The 17,864-nt window shown below is 40.2% G+C and overlaps 1 protein-coding gene across 13 annotated transcripts in view; it reads right to left on the bottom strand.

Annotated features, from left to right (window-relative positions):
- Positions 1 to 17,864, bottom strand: part of TENM3 (teneurin transmembrane protein 3) — a 416,806-nt gene that overhangs the window by 12,150 nt on the left and 386,792 nt on the right. For all 13 annotated transcript variants that reach the window (XM_075091186.1, XM_075091189.1, XM_075091190.1 and 10 more), the window contains 3 exons: positions 7,813 to 7,988; positions 6,869 to 7,104; positions 518 to 814 (listed from right to left, as the gene is read on the bottom strand). In XM_075091186.1, coding sequence (XP_074947287.1) covers positions 518 to 814; positions 6,869 to 7,104; positions 7,813 to 7,988 — 709 coding nt within the window. The remainder of the gene's footprint in view (positions 1 to 517; positions 815 to 6,868; positions 7,105 to 7,812; positions 7,989 to 17,864) is intronic.

Raw genomic sequence — 17,864 nt, 5'->3', positions numbered from 1 at the left:
TGAGATCTCACAAGCAGGATTTTCACAGGTATTTCTAGAGGGAGAGCTATCATTCACCAATTGTTGTATATAATGAAGATTCCTAATCTTTTGCCTATCATTTATTTTGATGCTGCAACATATAGCAAATACAAGTTGACAACTGTAACTATTTAGAAACAAGAGCTTTTCTTGGTAGTGAAAAAAACAACAGTGATGAAGTTAGAAACAAATTATTTTCAACTGAATCACACTGCAGAGATCTAGTCCCAGTACCTTATTTTAAGTGTTAAGATAAAAGGTAAATACTGATGCTTCTCGTTAGTCAGTGGCCTAAATAAAAGACATCAATTCCTAGCAATTAGCTACAGCGTGATTACATATCTATTGTATAAAATATTCCCCTAGGAATCACATGTTGATACTTAGAATAATTGGAATGCGCTTCTACTACCTGTTTCTGCTTTGTATGCAGCAGTGGGATGCTGCAGAACTTCAGCATATTCAAAGCATTTTTTAAAACCTGAGTGTTCTTTACCTTTTCCAAATACGTGTAACTCCAAGTCTTCCCATCAGCAAACACTCTAGACACTATCCTTCCCTGTCCATCATACTCTATTTTTTCACTAGTCGTCCCTCGCTGTATGCTGCCTATTTGACCTGTGGATGAATAGGTAACATTGACAGCCATCAGCTTGCTGCTCGGTAGCCACAGGGTGGGGTGCCCTGACGTATCGTAGGCAATCCTCAGCAGAAATTTACGGTGGTCATCGTAGATCTTTTCTGTCTTTGTGGTTCGATCAAAGTCAACTGAAAGGAGGTTTCTGCCATTAACCTTTTTAAAGCAAACAAAACGACACAATAAATCATGCTGTTCAAACCCTAGCCTCTTATTATTTCCACAAAGCTAGCTGTTCTTTAAATACCATTCACAGTGATTGATTTGCTGTGTGCGTATATTATTTTAGCAAATTCTTGATACAATGTAAGGCACTACATTAGCATCTACTTTAGAAGGTCTCATTATATGAAGAGATGGCCCAGAATTTGTTGCAATGTGTTTTTTCTTGATGCTTAGTCAACTGTTAAGAAAATACTGAAAGATGTGCACTCAAAACTTCTGTAATAAATAGGGCCATTTCAGCTAACAAACTACTTCTTTTGTAGGCAGACCAGTGTGTATCTGCATATTATTGTCAAAACATATTCCTAGCAACCGCTTGTCCAGTTCATAACAATCACGCTAAGAAAGAACTGAATCCTAATCCTCTGCAGCAAGTATTTTTCAAAATGCTCAATACAAAATTAAGGTCTTCAAAAGCATGTTAAATCTTCAAATTAAGATTAAACAGTTTTTAGAACATAGGCCTTCCCCTTCTGGATCAAATGGAACTTCAACTCAGTATCCCATCCACAGCTGCAATATGTTTATGAGGCTGAAATCCTTAGTAAAGGATTATGTCTTTTGCCTAGTTAACTGACCACTTAAAGCCATAAATGCCTGGAAGACTACTGAAGCACTGAAAACCAGTTATAAATGCTTTGAAGTTTGTAACTGTTTTAATTTGAAATTAAAGCCTTAGCCTAGATACATTTATGTTGAAAACTCTATTATTTATATATGTAAACTAAGGTGGTGAATAGTGATTTCTATACTTTTACATTGAAGTTGTCATCCCCGTCCCCATCCCTCTTCAGCGTTCTAAATCCCCTAACTTTCAGTTTCATTGAATCAGCTCTCATTTTTGTATTTATGAAAGGAAAATGCCAGGTTTTCTTTTCCCACATTGGTATTTTCGCACTTCTCTGTTCCCCCTCTGCACTGAACTGTTTTTTAGTGTTCTCAAACAGGCCTCTAGGATTTCTTTGTTCATCTGTAAACCATTTCTGTATCTGCTGTGCCCTTTTAGAGTTATTCCAGGTGAGGGTAAAACACTGATAACTAAGATTTTTCATCACTGTATTTTGCTTACAAATGGGAAGTAGGGGACAAATGGACGTATATTTTGTGTATTAACATTTCTTCTTAAAGTTCCTTTTCAAGTTCTTGATGCATGTATTACAGAGGGGAAGAAAGATGGCTAAATAACAGTCAGAAGAGAACAAGAAAATAGATATCCTGACCAAAGAAATGACTGGAGGATCTTTGCATTTTTCAGGGCTGCATGTTCAAAAATCCATATGTCATGGATGTTGGTACTTATACCCTGGGGCTGATAAGCTTCTAAAAGATCAATATAACTTAGATCCTTTATTATTGGCATAAAAAGTATTAAAGTCCTGGTGATGGGTCATAGGCAAATATAAAAAAAAATTTCCCACAAATGCTCAGTTTTGCTTATATCAGTCTGTCTGTCTGCCTATCCATCTACATTACCTTTTTTTTTTCAATATGAAATCACTGGCATGAGAACAATCTGCGCTACCAATTTCAGAACAAAAATAATGTTTTCATGTAAATTCTCTAAATAAGGAACACAAAGTCTAGCAGATGCAGAATAGGTACTTTATATATTTAATGAGCCATCAAATGTTATTTAAATATACTTTGAAAATTAACGCTACAAGACTGATTCTGGAAGTAGGTTTAACTTAACTATGAAGCATTCCCATTCACTTCCATTTTGTCTTTTTTTTTCACTTTTTCGTTTTCAGGTAGCTTTTGTTTAAATTGTCCAACATTTAATATTCAATCATTTGCCTAAATTAACTCTTAAATCTTGTTTATCTCTGGCTTTTACTTCCCATCCTCTCCCACACATGCCTGCACTCACCTCTGCATCCCCCTGCCTGTTTGGCTTCTCCGATTTTTTCCCCCTCCCTTTCTCTCCATCTTCCCTTCCTTATTTTACATTTAATTACGATTTTTATTAATTTTCATGTCTACCTCTTGGGCTTAGACACTGAACTGAGAATGGGCACTTCTGATTTCTGAATTGGCAAGGAGGGAAGGGTAGTTTTATGGTTAAGGCAGATGTCCAAGTAATTGTGGTTAATTTCTTGGCTAAGCACATCCTTCCGGTGTAAATTGCAACAAAGTACTTAATCTGGCTGTCTCACTGCCTTATCTGCTAAATAGGATAATAACATTCCTTGCCTTCTCACTTTCCATCTGTCTGGGCTGTGTAAGGGTAGGATGCAGGGGGAAAGAAAGGAAATGCCTCTTTCTCCCACCAGATTCTGCTGACATAGCTCTTGCTTTCAGACGTGAGCTTTTGGTGAAATTTTGGCTGTGATTGCATAATCTCACAATACAGACGGCAATTATAATAACAAGTTTTGGTGATGTAGCTTCTTTCACTGGAGAGTGTAGGGCTGGAATAACATATGTCAGCTAAATTACTGTCTTTGACTGAAGTGTTTCTTAACTACTCTGCTACCAAAATGCTTTTACAGCAAAACTTGATCGTTTTTATTGTGCCTAAGACAGTCACACTCCAAGTTTATTTGAAACCTCTGGGTTTCATTATGACAAAAATATGTGGTGGGTTGACCCTGGCTGGACGCCAGGTGCCCACCAAGGCTGCTCTATCACTCCCCCTACTCAGCTGGGCAGGGGAGAGAAAATATAACGAAAGGCTCATGGGTCAAGATAAGGACAGGGAGAGGGTACTTGCCAATTACTGTCATGGGCAAAACAGACTCGACTTGGGGAAATTAGTTTAATTTATTACCAATCAAATCAGAGCAGGGTAATGAGAAACAAACTCAAACCTTAAAAACACCTTCTGCCCATGCCTCCCTTCTTCCTGGGCTTGACTTCACTCCTGATTTTCTCTACCTCTTCCCCACCAGCGGCGCAGGGGGATGGGGACTGGGGGTTGTGGTCAGTTCATCACACATTGTCTCTGTTGCTCCTTCCCCCTCAGGGGGAGGACTCCTCACACTCTTCCCCTGCTCCAGTGTGGGGCCTCCCATGGGAGACAGTCCTCCACAAACTTCTCCAACATGGGTTCTTCCCACGGGCTGCAGCTCTTCACAAACTGCTCCAGCGTGGGTCCCTTCCACGGGGTGCAGTCCTTCAGGAACAGGCTGCTCCAGCATGGGTCCCCCATGGGGTCACAAATCTTGCCAGCAAACCTGCTCCAGCGTGGGCTCCTCTCTCCATGGGGCCACAGGTCCTGCCAGGAGCCTGCTCCAGCGTGGGCTTCCCATGCAATCACAGCCTCCTTTGGACATCCACCTGCTCCGGCGCAGGGTCCTCCATGGGCTGCAGGGGGACAGCCTGCCTCACCATAGTCTTCACCACGGGCTGCAGAGGATTCTCTGCTCTGGTGTTTGGAGCACCTCCTACCCCCTTTTCTTCACTGACCTTCATGTCTGCATGTTTCTCTCACATATTCCCACTCCTCTCTTTGGCTGCTGTTGCGCAGGCCTTTTTTTCCCCTTCTTAACTATGCTACCACCATTGTTGATAGGCTCAGCCTTGGCCAGTGGCAGGTCCATCTTGGAGCCAGCTGGCACTTCTCACCCCTGCAGTCCCCTCTCTACCAAAACCTTGCCATGCAAACCCTATTGGGTTCAGGAAATTTTCAGTGAAGAAACACTTAATGACCAAAACTGAGTCTCCTGACAGTCCCTACCTACTGTCCTGCTACGTTTCAGTAATTTAGGTGTCCATCTATCCTGCTCTGCTTTAACTCTTGTTTTTCTTTCCAGTCAGAAACATGAAATCTGACTGTGATTACCCCATTAGGAGTAGAAGTATATTGCTGTGCTTTACAGAGAGATTCAAGAGGTAATGAGAAAACTGGGGACCTCTGCAGAGCTTGGAGCACGTTAGGTCTCAGGAGGAGGCAGAGCAAACTTTTCCTGTGAGCTCCCTTGTCTGTGTTACCCGTCTACTCTGGGTGCACCCCTTGAGATGGAGGCCATACCAGTTCCTTGTGAGTGAGAGTCTCTCTGGCCTCAATACAAATGCCCTAAAAAGGCTCTTTCATGTAGAAGACTGTCAGGACCTCTGCCCAAGGCCACCCTACAGACCAAACGTACAGATCCAGGGACAAAACCAGCTTACTGAACAAATACTAAACAAGTCTGAACCAAAGTAACATTGACAGAGGATTGTTTGTTTAAGGGATGGTGACATAATTCCTAATTAATTTCTTTATAAAGACTCCTAGTGGTGGGTAGAACGAATACAAGATAGAAAACCAAGACAGTAGCTGAGAGTGCACTTTGTAATGTTAAAGACTGCATATACATAACTCAGTGAAAGTGTCATATATATGAGTACATTTACTGGCAATACGTTTTGTCACTGCTTTTTTATCTACGTTTGTCTTCTTTGCAGCAGAAGTTTACTGACATATCTGTAGATGGAAATGATGAGCTCCCTAAGTCATTCCTGTTGTTTTCTTTCTCTACTTTCCTACATCCCCCCCCGAGCGATGTTTCTGTAACATCTTCCCATGTAAATAAATTTCAAAAAACCTTCCTTTTCTTTTGTTGCTGACAAGTTTCTTTACTTTATTTTGAGGCATTTTTCTCTTATTAGCCCATACTCCCCATCTGCCCTTACTTCTCCCATTTGTATATACACTTTTAATTACTACTCTTTTATCTTAATCTATGATGTCTCACTTTCCCCTCCACCTTGTTAGATCTTTCCCTCTTCTCTGCTGTTCCTTTTTCCTGTTAACTCTTCCAAGTTAAAGTTGCCCATGGTATTTCTTTTACCTTCTCTACACTTGAATGCCAACATTTTGTGTCACTTTTGAGAACTGGACTCATGGTGATTTGTTTCACTGCCAAAACCAAATGCCATTGGTAAGCTTATTTTATTTTCTTTATTTTCTTTATTTCTTTTATTTTTATTTTCTTTATTTTATTTTCTTTTGGGCTTCTTTCACAAATGAACTGGCAGGTGTATTATCCCACTGTGCTGTGTAATGACATGTCTGTGAACCAGAACTACAAGGATGAGCTCCAGAAGCATGGCTTCCTTTCCCTCTTCCTTATGCATTAAGACAGCTGCTGTAGCTAGGTACAAGTATGTTGCTCTTAAGCAGCAGTTATTGTGAATAATCATTCCCTTCCCCCTTTTTGGAAAAAATCCATTCTTCTTGCAGAGCAAGTGGTAGAGAGGAATATAAGGTGCATGACAGCTTTCCCTCCTTTCTCGTCCCGAAGGAAGATATAAAATATTTTAAGATTTAAAATGACATTTACCTCTTAGAAGTCAAGTGGTCTGAAATTATTTACCTTAATTTGATATACTGCCTAGGCCTTATTTTGAAGAACTGATTTCAGTTCTAATAGTAAGTCAGACCTCTGATGTGGTCTTGAAATGGTCTCCTGGCAACCCATTTTTAAATGCTTAATATATGTTGTCTTTAGCAAATGGCTGTCATAAATCATAGTTTGCTTCCTACTTATATTTCACTCACTATATAGGAAGAAGAAATGCCAACAAAATGGTAAAGACATATGTTAGAGGAATATGCCATATACAAGCACACACAGTAAAACCCTTTCTACCAGAAATAAGTATTAGTACAATTTTTATTTAAAATAAAAAAGAAAGAAAATCCTAGGACTGTACTAACTTATGGTAGAATAATTTAAAACAAGATTCAAAACCAGGTGTGTGAATTCAGTACCAGAAACAAAAAAAAGGGAAGGAAAGCAGAAAATTATTCATTCATCCCAATTCATTCCAATGCATTCCAGGTTAAAAACAACAGTTTAAAGTCCACAGAAAAGAGCAATTAGTAAGGAAAAGCAGCCAATAAATGAAGTAATACAAGCAAGTACTTCCAGCTCTACAGTAAGCTTGTCTACAGTAAATATTCTGTGGTTGTTGGATGGCAATACCTACAGGCATGTATTTACATTTCCTCTCACTATATGAGAACATAGTAGATACCACGCATGCTTGCATGCTTACCCGAAGCTTTCGGCCAAACACGTTGACTTTTCCCTGGGCTTGCTCTTTCCGGAATCGCCACTCCACCAGGTTCTGCCCGTTCTCCCCTGGGAGGGTCATGTTTCGCTTTGCCACTGTTGGATTGGCAGTGCCAGCCAACACGTGCGGCTCTGTCTGATAGTGTGAGTCCAGGCCGCTGGCATACAGGATTCTCAGTGAGCCATCATAACCAATCTGGTAGCTATTTCTTAACTGATCTGAAAAGGCAAAAAAGAGAAGCACAGGTTACCTACATGGGTTAAGAGTCTGCATTGTCCTGCACACTTTATGCAATATGTACAAGTAGCATCTTCACTTCACGTTAACTGACCCAATCGTAATAAACACCCACAGTGAGATTGGTAAGAATATCTGTATCACATGAGAGCACAAATGCTGTCGGGACCCATCTTCAAAGTCTCTTAAACACTTAAGAAAATCACACCCTCAGAGTATAGTCTTTGGACTGGCACAAAACAAATTTCCTGCTGTTTCATTAGGCATTTTTGGCCTAATCTGAAGCATACTGTGACTACTAACATTTGCAAGGATGTGGCTGCTAGGACGTCACATGCTATTTTAAAGCTAAAAATCTTACTTCATGCTATTTCTGCAGCTATTTTCCTTTCAATCCATTTCTCTCTCCTTCCCAAGATTCCCTCTTAATGCAAAGCAGGTATTTTGACTACTTCCCATAGCTGTTTACAAAAGCTATCTGGTTAGAAAACATAGTTAATTCTTTCATTTCAACTCCTTCTTTCCGAATAGTTCTCTCTATATATGTATAAAACCATGTATGTATCACCCCTTCTTCCAAACACTATGCCTCTAAAGTTTCCTCCTAATGCATCTGATTGGAGCTGCTTGTACCATAAGAAAACAGTTTTCAGGTCAGTATCTGCTGAGAAATCTTTTGTTTACAGTACCTTGAACCATGGTATAGAAAGAATCAATTGACGATAAGTTGGAAGTGATGCTGACATCTTCCTCTCTGCTGGATGACTCAATGTCCACTGTAATGGCCCTTTCCATTTCCCCGTGAAGGTTGGTGACAACTCCAGTTGGGAACGTAACATTTGTTAGACGGCCCTCGCTATCATAGCTAAAAAAAAAAGCCAAGAAAAAGAGTCCAGAAATGATAAACAGCAGGAACAAATTGTTTTCATTTACAAGTAAAATGAATAAAAATACCAGCTACTCATTTTGTTAAGGCACGTTTGCTTTTTGTGCATGGGGTTGGCACAGCAAAGACTTCAAACGTGCTTTGAAGTAGTCAAAAGACTGCTTAACATACAGGAGCCTCAATGGTGATAGCAAGAGCAAACAGATGGATCTTCAGCTCTGCATATTATTCTTTGAAGTGTGACCAGATCCTGCTGCACATCTAATTCACCATTTCAAAGGGAGCATATTTATCGGTGCTAAATTCTGTAGCACTCTGTACTCACTCCCTATTATTGGAATAGATTTTGCTGTTATTGTAGGAATCCTCAAAATTTTTCATAAAAGGATATCTCAATAACAGTGTCTCTTGGGCCCTTCCTATTCAATGGTTATGCAGACCACCTGCCCTCCTGTTCCTGAGTGCTTAACATCCCTTGTATTATTAAGAGAAAGAATCTGGGGTAACATTTAATCTACTTAAGCTGTTTGTAGCTGGAGACCAGAACAGCTAGCATATATAACTCGTTAACTGTCTGTGGAACATAGTTTGAGAACTGTGGCATAAGCCATGCAGGAGATGCCTTTTTTTTTCCCTCCCTGGCTCCACTGACATTTCATTAAGCCAAGGGCTATATATCCATTTAATATCAATAGGTAGATATAATTTCTGTAATCGAAGTAGACCTATGACTTTTAAACCATGTATTTTCCTATGCTGTGTGTTAGGTATACTCCAGCTATTAATGCCATTGGTACAAGACCTGAGACCCATGCGTGTATCCAAACACATTGTGGCCACAGGATAGAGAGCTAAAGCATTATGTGAGCTTCAGGTCATAAAACTGCCTTTAAGGTAGCTCTTCCAGTACTAGAGCCTGGATTCACCAGCCTAGCTGTTCAGCTGAGGCTCCTCGGTTAGAAGCGTAGTCTGCCTGTACCTGCAATGGAGAGAAACACGCATCCAAAGGATGATTCAGCCCACCTATTGACATGTTTGCTCTCAGGGGTTTTCCATCCCTCTCCCGTGACCGTGTAGCGGGAAGCTGAAGGAAGCTTTAGTCTCTTAAAGTAACTAGAACTTGACCCTGCAGGTCCACACAGTGAGCTAGACACTTCATCACTTCATGCTTACAATTATCATCAAAATTTCTCCTTCTGGGAAAGAAACGCAAAAAACAAACAAACAAAAAACCACAAAAAAGCCCCAAGCATATCACTGAGGCTACAGAAAATTGAGAGAATTAATACCAAACAGTTTTAACCCACAACACACTGACTTCCTCTGAACAGCGCGAGTACTGCACAGCATTGCTGTAACAGAAAGGATTAGGTTAAGAAATGTTTTTTTTCCAGTTTGCTTACTCTGTAGATTTGACAGCTTTTTGCATACAGTCATTTCCATCCTTTTAACACAGTTGATTTCCTTTGTTTATATGAGAATTTCACTTAGCAACAGGAAAAAGAAAAGAATGATTAAAAATCAGATACCATACTGCAAGCCAGGGAAATCAAGTGGGGAAACTTATTTCTTAAAGTTAAGTATATTTCAAGATAATGGGGTTTCTTCCAGTGTGTTTCTAGCCATAATTTTGGCTCTTTTCCACATACTGGACTTGGCAAGCCAAGATACTGCATTTACACGGGAAACCAAAACAAACGTTGCTTGTGCATGAATGTGTCTGCTAGCCTATTCATGATCCTCCTCATTCCTCTGTTCCATAAACTTATTTTCTTTTCATGCACAACCTCCCTTTTCAACTCCAGGGGAACGTGTACGGTCCAATTAGTGTCCTTCTCTATTTTCTGCTGTATGTTTGAAAATGGTATCAAATTATTTTGTTGGGAATTACTTGTGTCCTTTGATTCCAGTAGTCAAGTACTGGTGTTTATTTCAAACAATCTTTACTAAAGCCAGAGAAGGTAAGATTTCCCCATAAGAACTTTTCACCCTTTGAATCACAATATTTGTGAAAAACTAATTATCATATTTCTGAGTATACCACTTGAGTTGGAAAACACTATGCATCGGTAGTGCTCAGTACACTGTGTGGCTTCACTGCAGTATGAAGAGCTGAACGTTTGCTATTCTTGTTTTATGCATCCTTGCTTCCACATTATTATTTTTTGACTCCGTGCCTATAGTTCCTGAACTGGTCTCTTCTTTCACAAATACATGAAAGCACACCATGAGCCTGAGATAAGCAGCTAATATTATTACAGTGGAGGAGAGTTCAAAGATCAGCAAAAAATCATGCTACACATTCATGTTCTTAAAAACATGGCTTTAAAGCTGAAATAACATTAAAAGCCCTGATTGCTTGGTTCAGTCATCCTAGTGCAAGAAGAAAATGTGACTGAGATGTGAAAGGTAAGAATACCATTTCTTGTACTTTTATAGCCAGGAACAAAAAGAAAGAAGGGAAATCGGTCTTTCTACAATTTACTACATATTCCATTTTATGATGGATTGTAATGTGTGTCCTTTGCTTTGTTCACGGCACATCGAATACTAAGCTTGCTTTATACTTGATATCTCTTTGTCCACAGTGAAAGCCTTATCAATGCTCAGCATAGCAACATCACTCATACCTCTGGGCATTCCTCTGCCATTTTTCTTATTATATCCAAATATCCTTGCATTCTGCTGCCAAGGTGACTTTATTCACCCAAGATTGTCAGTTTTAGACTGAGAGATTTCTTTTATCTGCCTAGTGTTCTAATATTGAAATTGCCCTAAAAGGAGTGAAATCTGAAGTCTAGAGGCAAGCACCTATATTTGGCACTTCACAGCCTCTTTGATCTTTTCAAACAAACACAAGCTCAGGCACACGTGTTACCACGGAGCCCTCTGATCTTTCTCCTATGTCAGGCTCCACAGCAAAGCCATTCAACCAACCTATTCAATTCCTCGGAAGTGGGCTGCACATAAACTTTTCAAGAATCTAAAACGGAAATTTGCTCACTGGGTGTGACCTCGTGCATTAATCCCATCAACTCATTTCCATTCGCATTCATGTAGCGATCTTCGTATTTGGTCAATAGCAGGAAGTCTTGGTCAAGACAGCAGCAGGGGAAGCTGCCACCACTGCTGGCTGAAGTTCCCCTTAGACCAAATTCTTTTTCTTCTTTAGGATGATCTGCCACTGCCAGGTAGCCTTCCCCTTCTGCAGTGAGAATTTCTCAGCGATAATGGTTATCGGCTGCCCAGATTCTTGACCTTTTGCTCTTCACCTGCTGGAAGTCTCTCTTCCATTGTTCATCTCCTTTAGTTTTAATTACATTCCTTCCCAGACCATTTTCTGTTCTAGTCTATGTAGGACACCCCACTTTGTAGTGGTAACTTCCTGGTAAGCCTTGTCGCAGATGGAAATGCCCTACTTTATTTCTGACTTGTTTCTCACGTACATTGTATCTTTGGAGTACACTTAGCTCGGCACCAACTTGCAAAGAGTTATTAATGTTTTATATTGGAACTTATTTCAACATAAACTAGGGAGCTGTAGAAGTGAAGTGTATAGTAAAGTTTGCTGCTAAAGCCAATTGCTAAGTTATGACTGATACTGTTTTTCCACAGACCTCTATACAGCACATTCCCTTAATAAAATAAATTCTGTAATTTTTTTTTTTTTTTTTTGCTATTGTAAACACGTCAGGTTGAAGAGCAAGGCACGCCGGTTCCTGCACATTTCAGATAACAAGACATACAGTGCAAATGTGTGTTATTTATTTCTTTAAAGACTGGTTACAGATGATACTATTAGTTGGGATACTGTAATAGAGAAATGAGGCATGAATGCATTTTCCAATATGTATGTATAATTTTGACAGTAAAACGAAAAGTACTGTTACATTCTCACTCAACACACACCAGGCATTTCCTCTATGCATCTCGAATTATCAAGAGTGGATAAAAAATGTATGGAACATTACCCTATTTGTTTCTAACTATTCAGGGAAAGCCTTACATACCAAGGTGCTGCTTCTTGGCAGGTTCAAAGTTGACTTTGAGAAGTGCAGCACGCTATTGTGTTAGGTGTGTTCTCACTATGCTGACACATAATGAAAAATCTGTCCTAACCTGGCAATGAAATGTCTCCTTCAGCTTGGTAGGACCATTAAGTTCACATTTACATAGAGGACCCTTGTCTTTAACATTAAAGAGTGTCAGTTTGCAAGTACAGTCTTTCACTGGTATTCAGCCTCCCATAGCATACTGCAAGTTTAGTCCCTCCCAAATAGTGAATTCACAGTTGGAAAACTACAGTAAAGAGAAGCCACCTTAAGTCACCGTGAGAGGGAATCACTGCATTGCTGAACCAGTACCAGAATAGTTACCTTGCTGATCAAAAGCAAACAAAACCACAGTTTATGTACCATCACTTTTATTATCATTTCATCACCTGCATGGTGCTCTCCTGTCCTCCACTGGTTTAAAGTAGGGCACAGCAACTGACTGGGAGATCTCGTTCTGACCATCTTTAACCACCATGTGGGTTGTTGAAAGAGAGGAAAAGACTCTTAACTTCAGCACAATGAAACTTCTTCCCCCCCCTTTAATCCATTTCTGAGTTGCCTTCCCCATTCTGATATGCATTTTTGCGTTTTATTTGTCTGAAGAATGACTGAATGTCCCTGTTAAGAATGAACTCTCCTTTTCTCCCTCTCCTTTTCTCTTTCCCTTTTCCCTTTCCTTTTTGCTGTGCCTAGCTCTGAGAAAACTGTGGATGAACAGGAATTACAGAAAATAGGTCCAGGAGCAATTCTAGGAAGGAGCTAAAGTAAAATGCAGCCCAAAGACCAGTTCTGGACAGGAATTTATCTCCGTACTTGGTTTTTGAATGGAATTTGGGCAGAAAATGCAAACTCACAAACCCATAGAGGCTAGAAGGGCATTGAAAGTATTAGTATCAGCTTAATTTCTCTGTCCTGCTCAACCAAGTGTCAGACAACTCAAGCTTAAATTCAAGCAGCTGGTCTGCTATTCCTGTCCCTTTATCTGATGGCTGCCTTCCATGGAGAAAGGGTCTTTATCCCATTCTCATCTGGGAAGGTCTTATGCAACTGTTTGCACAGCTGGTTAAATAATTCAGGTAATGGTCTTTTATCTTAGCAACGTGGTCAGGACGAATTTTCCAGCCCGGGTTTAATGAAGAAATTTCCTCAGCTGGAAAGTGATTGACAATTTATCTTTTCACCTTCTCCTGTTGTAACTGCAGCTTTTTAGGCTTTTTTTTGTGTGTGTGTCTATTTTGTGGTAATGTTAAAAAGATAGTTTTTGGTCTTTTTTTGTAAACTGACATTCAGCACACCAGACGTGAACAATTCACCTAAATAGGCCATTCTTGACAGCCATAACTCATCTGCAAAACAACAGGCACACTCTAACCGAAAATCACTGTGGGAAATGTGTCTTTTGGAAAGGGAGCTCAAAGAAATGAATTGACCAACAACACCTTCACTCACGATAGCTCACTTACTTCCATACGGAGGGGTTTTTGATGCTCATTTCCCACTTCATTGCACAACCAGGCAAACAAGCACGAGTTCAGAGTTCTTACCACGCTGCAGTAAGACTGACCACCTTCACGGCCTAATCCATAATGACTCCCTGAGACAGGTATCTGGGGGGAGCGGTGCTTTGCAGTGAAAGAAGCAATACAAGAATTTATCATGCTGGGGCTGCTGCTTTATGTTTTGCTAGAAGACTGCCAAACTTTTCACTCATTGCTGTACGGTGTTGCAATCCTCCCACACTGTGCTGTTTGCTGCAATAAGCACCTGCTGTGTATATTCTCGTAAGGATTCACAAAACCAAGAATTCTTTCATAACTTGTATGTCTGACACACACCTTACATGCACAAGAACCTGCACAAATAAATAGCGTTAATGATGATGGTGCTTTCTGAAAAGCTGGAGGAACAACTCTGGTGTTTGTGCAAGGGGAAAGGGGTGCATGGGGAGCAGTGGAATGGAAGTGGTGTGGCTGAAATGGCAGCCATTAACTGGGGATGGAGCAGCTTCCTAGGGCTGGGGGTGCTCCTCAGCAGCGCATACCCTTTTGAACTGAGTGCAGCCAATTCCAGCCCAATTGAAGGGGGCTTGTCCTTACGAAGATGAGACTAAATTACAGTAGCCAGGCTTTTATCTACAAGACCTCAGCACTCATCCCCCGCTTTTCAACTTCCCTCTAATGGGAGTTCACTGCCCCTGAGCCCCGTGGGGTCCGCAGGGGCCACGCTCTGGGTTTTGTCAGGGTGTGCAGAGCCAGCTCCTGCCCTGTGGCAGCTTCCCGCGCAGTGTCTTTAATCTCAGGGCTCCCTGAGGCTGCTGGCTTGTTTCTGTGTCACCCCCCCCACCCCTCCTTAGCTCATCTATTACTGTACAAATAAACTGTGTGCCTTGTCAATATAAATACCAGAGTATGGCCTTTCAAATAACAGAAACGTTGGTGTATATATACTTTGTATGACAGATTGTCCCTTGCTGTAAGGTCTGCTTACACTGTCAGAGCTGAACGCGTATGCCTTTAGTGAAAAAAGGATGTAAGGCTGGTCTGGTTGGCCAGACTTTTTTTTCACAGAATAAGCTGTAATGTTGCTTTCCCCCCCTTAATTCTTCTTTGGTTTTTTTTTTTTTTCATTTCGAAAGGTAAAAACTCTATGAGGGTGCTTTTACGGGGTCACAAAAAGTGGACATAATGAACTGAATAAATTGCATTATGTTTGAAAAGCTAATTTAGCAAAAGGAAAGCAAAATTACATGCGTGTATTTTTTTTTTCTTTTAGGACAGCCAAATACCAATATGGTAAACAAATATTGCTAGATTCAGGTTCTATGGTTAATTTAGAATGACATCATTATTCCTTCAGAGCACAAGTCACACCCAACCAATGCAGGCTTCAGAAGTGACAGACTCTCCCCTCTTTGGAGGGAATTAGGGAGGACTTTCAACTGCACATGCCTTGTAGGCTCCCTAAAGAGCTGATCACTCTGGCCTCAGTGGGGACATCAAGGAAGATGCATCGAAAGCTCTTGATGAGGCTTGAAAGTAAGGACTGCGTGTTTGAATATAGCATGACTGAAACCAGGGAGCTGCCTTTTTGCGTGCAGTCCAGAGCTGCCCTTCCACCCTCACCACAACCAGTCCCCCTTGAAGTGAGTGTAAAGGAGTGCAAGCTAGCTTGGCTATAGCCTCCCTGACTTCTGTTTGACAAAGAAGATTAACATGGGACAAGAATATTAACATGTCAATAACTCAACAAATGGTATTATTAAGACCTTGATAAAGCCAGAAGTGAAACTGATACTTCTGGGAACCTGATCAGAGCTGACTGGATTGACAATGCAGGACAATTATGTCATTAATAGGAATAATACTATTTTTTTGTGGAACTCTTCTTACTTCTAAGTGCTTTCCAAAATCACAGAGACATGATACGCTGATTTTCTTGACAGAAATCAAAGCACTTCTTCCTTTCCCATACATGTAAGATGTAATAATGTTGGTACCTGCCTCCAGTGTTGCTGTTTTCATATTATTACCTATCCAATAGTTTCTCAGTTCTGCTTTTATTACTTAGCCTAGTTCTAAGGACAAGGAACAGTTAACATTCAAGTATGAAGAAATGGGTAAATGTCTATTAGATGAGATATACTACTGATCTCAGAGCAATTAGGGGACACACCACAGTTCTCTAAAAAATTTCACACTGATATCTAATGGTATCTATTAATGGATTATTTTTAACATGGCTGCTTTGTTATTAAGCAGGATGAGGCTGAAACTCCTTACAAGACTAAAGTATATAACAGCATGTTGTATTATAGTGATAAAAATTACTGTAAAGTCGAGTTACAGTTCCAGTGTACAAAAATTGTGGGATCACAACCTCTGTTCTTAGCAAAAGGAAGTTAAAGTTAGAAATTTGAAAAATGTATTTAACAATTTATCTGAAGAAGAAACATGGTAAGTATGGTCAGCAAGCACAACTGTCACTAAGCTCCTCTCAGAAATTGCATATTGCATGAAGCATGGCTACACATTTGTGTAGTATTGCTGCATCTCAGGGAAGGTTTAAAAAACCCTGCCATTCTTCAGCTTGTGGCCATGCACAAATTGAACATGTCAGCTTGATATTTTCCTCTACTAGTTCTCTTTGGGTAGGGGGAATAGTTATCTTGTTTGAATAGAGGGAGGTGTTTTAATTGCCTTTTGGCCAGACTTGCCTCCACAGGTCTACAGGAAATGGTGAGAGAGGATTATGCTTCCTAGAGTTTCAACTTGTGCAATGTTGAGAGGAGGAGAAGCACCAAATCTTGACTAAGAGAGAACGAGCTAGTCCCTGAAATGTGCTTTAAGAGAGAAATATACGTATTGTATGCTGGATTTAGACAGGCAGCGTGGATAAAGAGGCACTTATGAAAGGACTGGATATCTCAAAAATATTCCCCAAAAGACAGTTCAGAGACAGTTAAGAATGAAGAGAACGTGTCTTTGCTGCTTGAATAAATATAATATGGGAAGATTAAAGACACTGCACTTTTAAGTCATGGTTTGCAATCAAGGGCTCATGTGATGCCACAAAAGTCAATGCAAGAATATGAAAATTGGCTGAACAAAGCTGTTTTAATGAGTATGGTTAACTACTTTATAGCCATTATGGTTTAGACTGATGAAGCAAGAAGCAGCAGCAGTAAAAGCAGAAGGTATAGAAGGTTGTTGATGGTAAAAGGATAAAAATATCCAAAAAGCCCTATGATACCAAGGACATTCAGAGAATGCAGCTTAGAGGTGATAAAAAAAATCCAGATTACGATTTTGTACAAAGTTCTGTTATTTGTAAGGAAACAGAATCAAATTAGAATGAAAGCCCCAAAATGGCAAGAAAAATGAAGACAAGCTGTTTTGAGATATTCATATTACTGAAACATAAATGTGATAGAAAAATGAACACAAATAGAAACACAAATGTTATAGGAAAAGCAAACCCCACAAACGTTACAAGAAACGGTACAGAAATATTAATTATGACATCTGAATTGTGAACGTCTTCCTACACAGTTAAAAGTGCAAGTGAATTGACACTACTGTTGGGGGCTAATTTTTATCTGATCAAAATTCAATACTTGCTTTTATCAAAATGAAATCTTTCAGTAGAAGTTCCAGAGACTTTTTACAAGCCAAATCTCAGTATTTCCAAGTCAGACTCCATAAGCAATGCATTAAGATGAAGCAAGAGGAAAACTGCAAAATGTCATCTGTTCCCTGTTGCCAAATGCCGACAGTTACAAATGATGTGCCCGGTACGTGGGCAAACTAAACAAGTCCAAGCCAGGGGCAGTATCTTACTCTGTATCACAGAGTTTTAAGGAAACCACAGCACTGAATTTAATGTTAATAAAGGCGTAATATGCAAAGGGTGATACTCTGCAGCATGCAATGAAAATAGCTTTTTACCTGTGATTCTCTCTAGTCTATAAAATTATCGTAAGGATTTCACATTCTGAGTGATTTCACCCCCTTTCCAGAATGGCCGGAAAGCTCGTTAATTTAACTGTGGGAGTAAAGTAAACTTGTAAGGGCTCTGCTTGCTAATGTCACTCTCTGATTTCTCTTGCATTCCCTTGGAGACGAGAATTGAGTGGGAGAGGGAGGAGGGGAAAGAGAAGACAAATGAGCTCAGGGCATGAAGTGCCCGGGAAAACACTGAATGAACTGTCAAGAGATACAACAGGGGATTAAGAAATGCACCGCTGGGAGAGGAAAAGGCAGGGAAGCCAAACACGCCTTAGAGAAATGACGGGTGACATGGG

Source organism: Phalacrocorax aristotelis, chromosome 4 (assembly GCF_949628215.1).
Source record: "Phalacrocorax aristotelis chromosome 4, bGulAri2.1, whole genome shotgun sequence".
Lineage (NCBI taxonomy): Eukaryota > Metazoa > Chordata > Aves > Suliformes > Phalacrocoracidae > Phalacrocorax > Phalacrocorax aristotelis.
The sequence above is the reverse complement of the archived record's forward strand: the minus strand, read 5'-3'. Positions and strand labels throughout refer to the sequence as shown.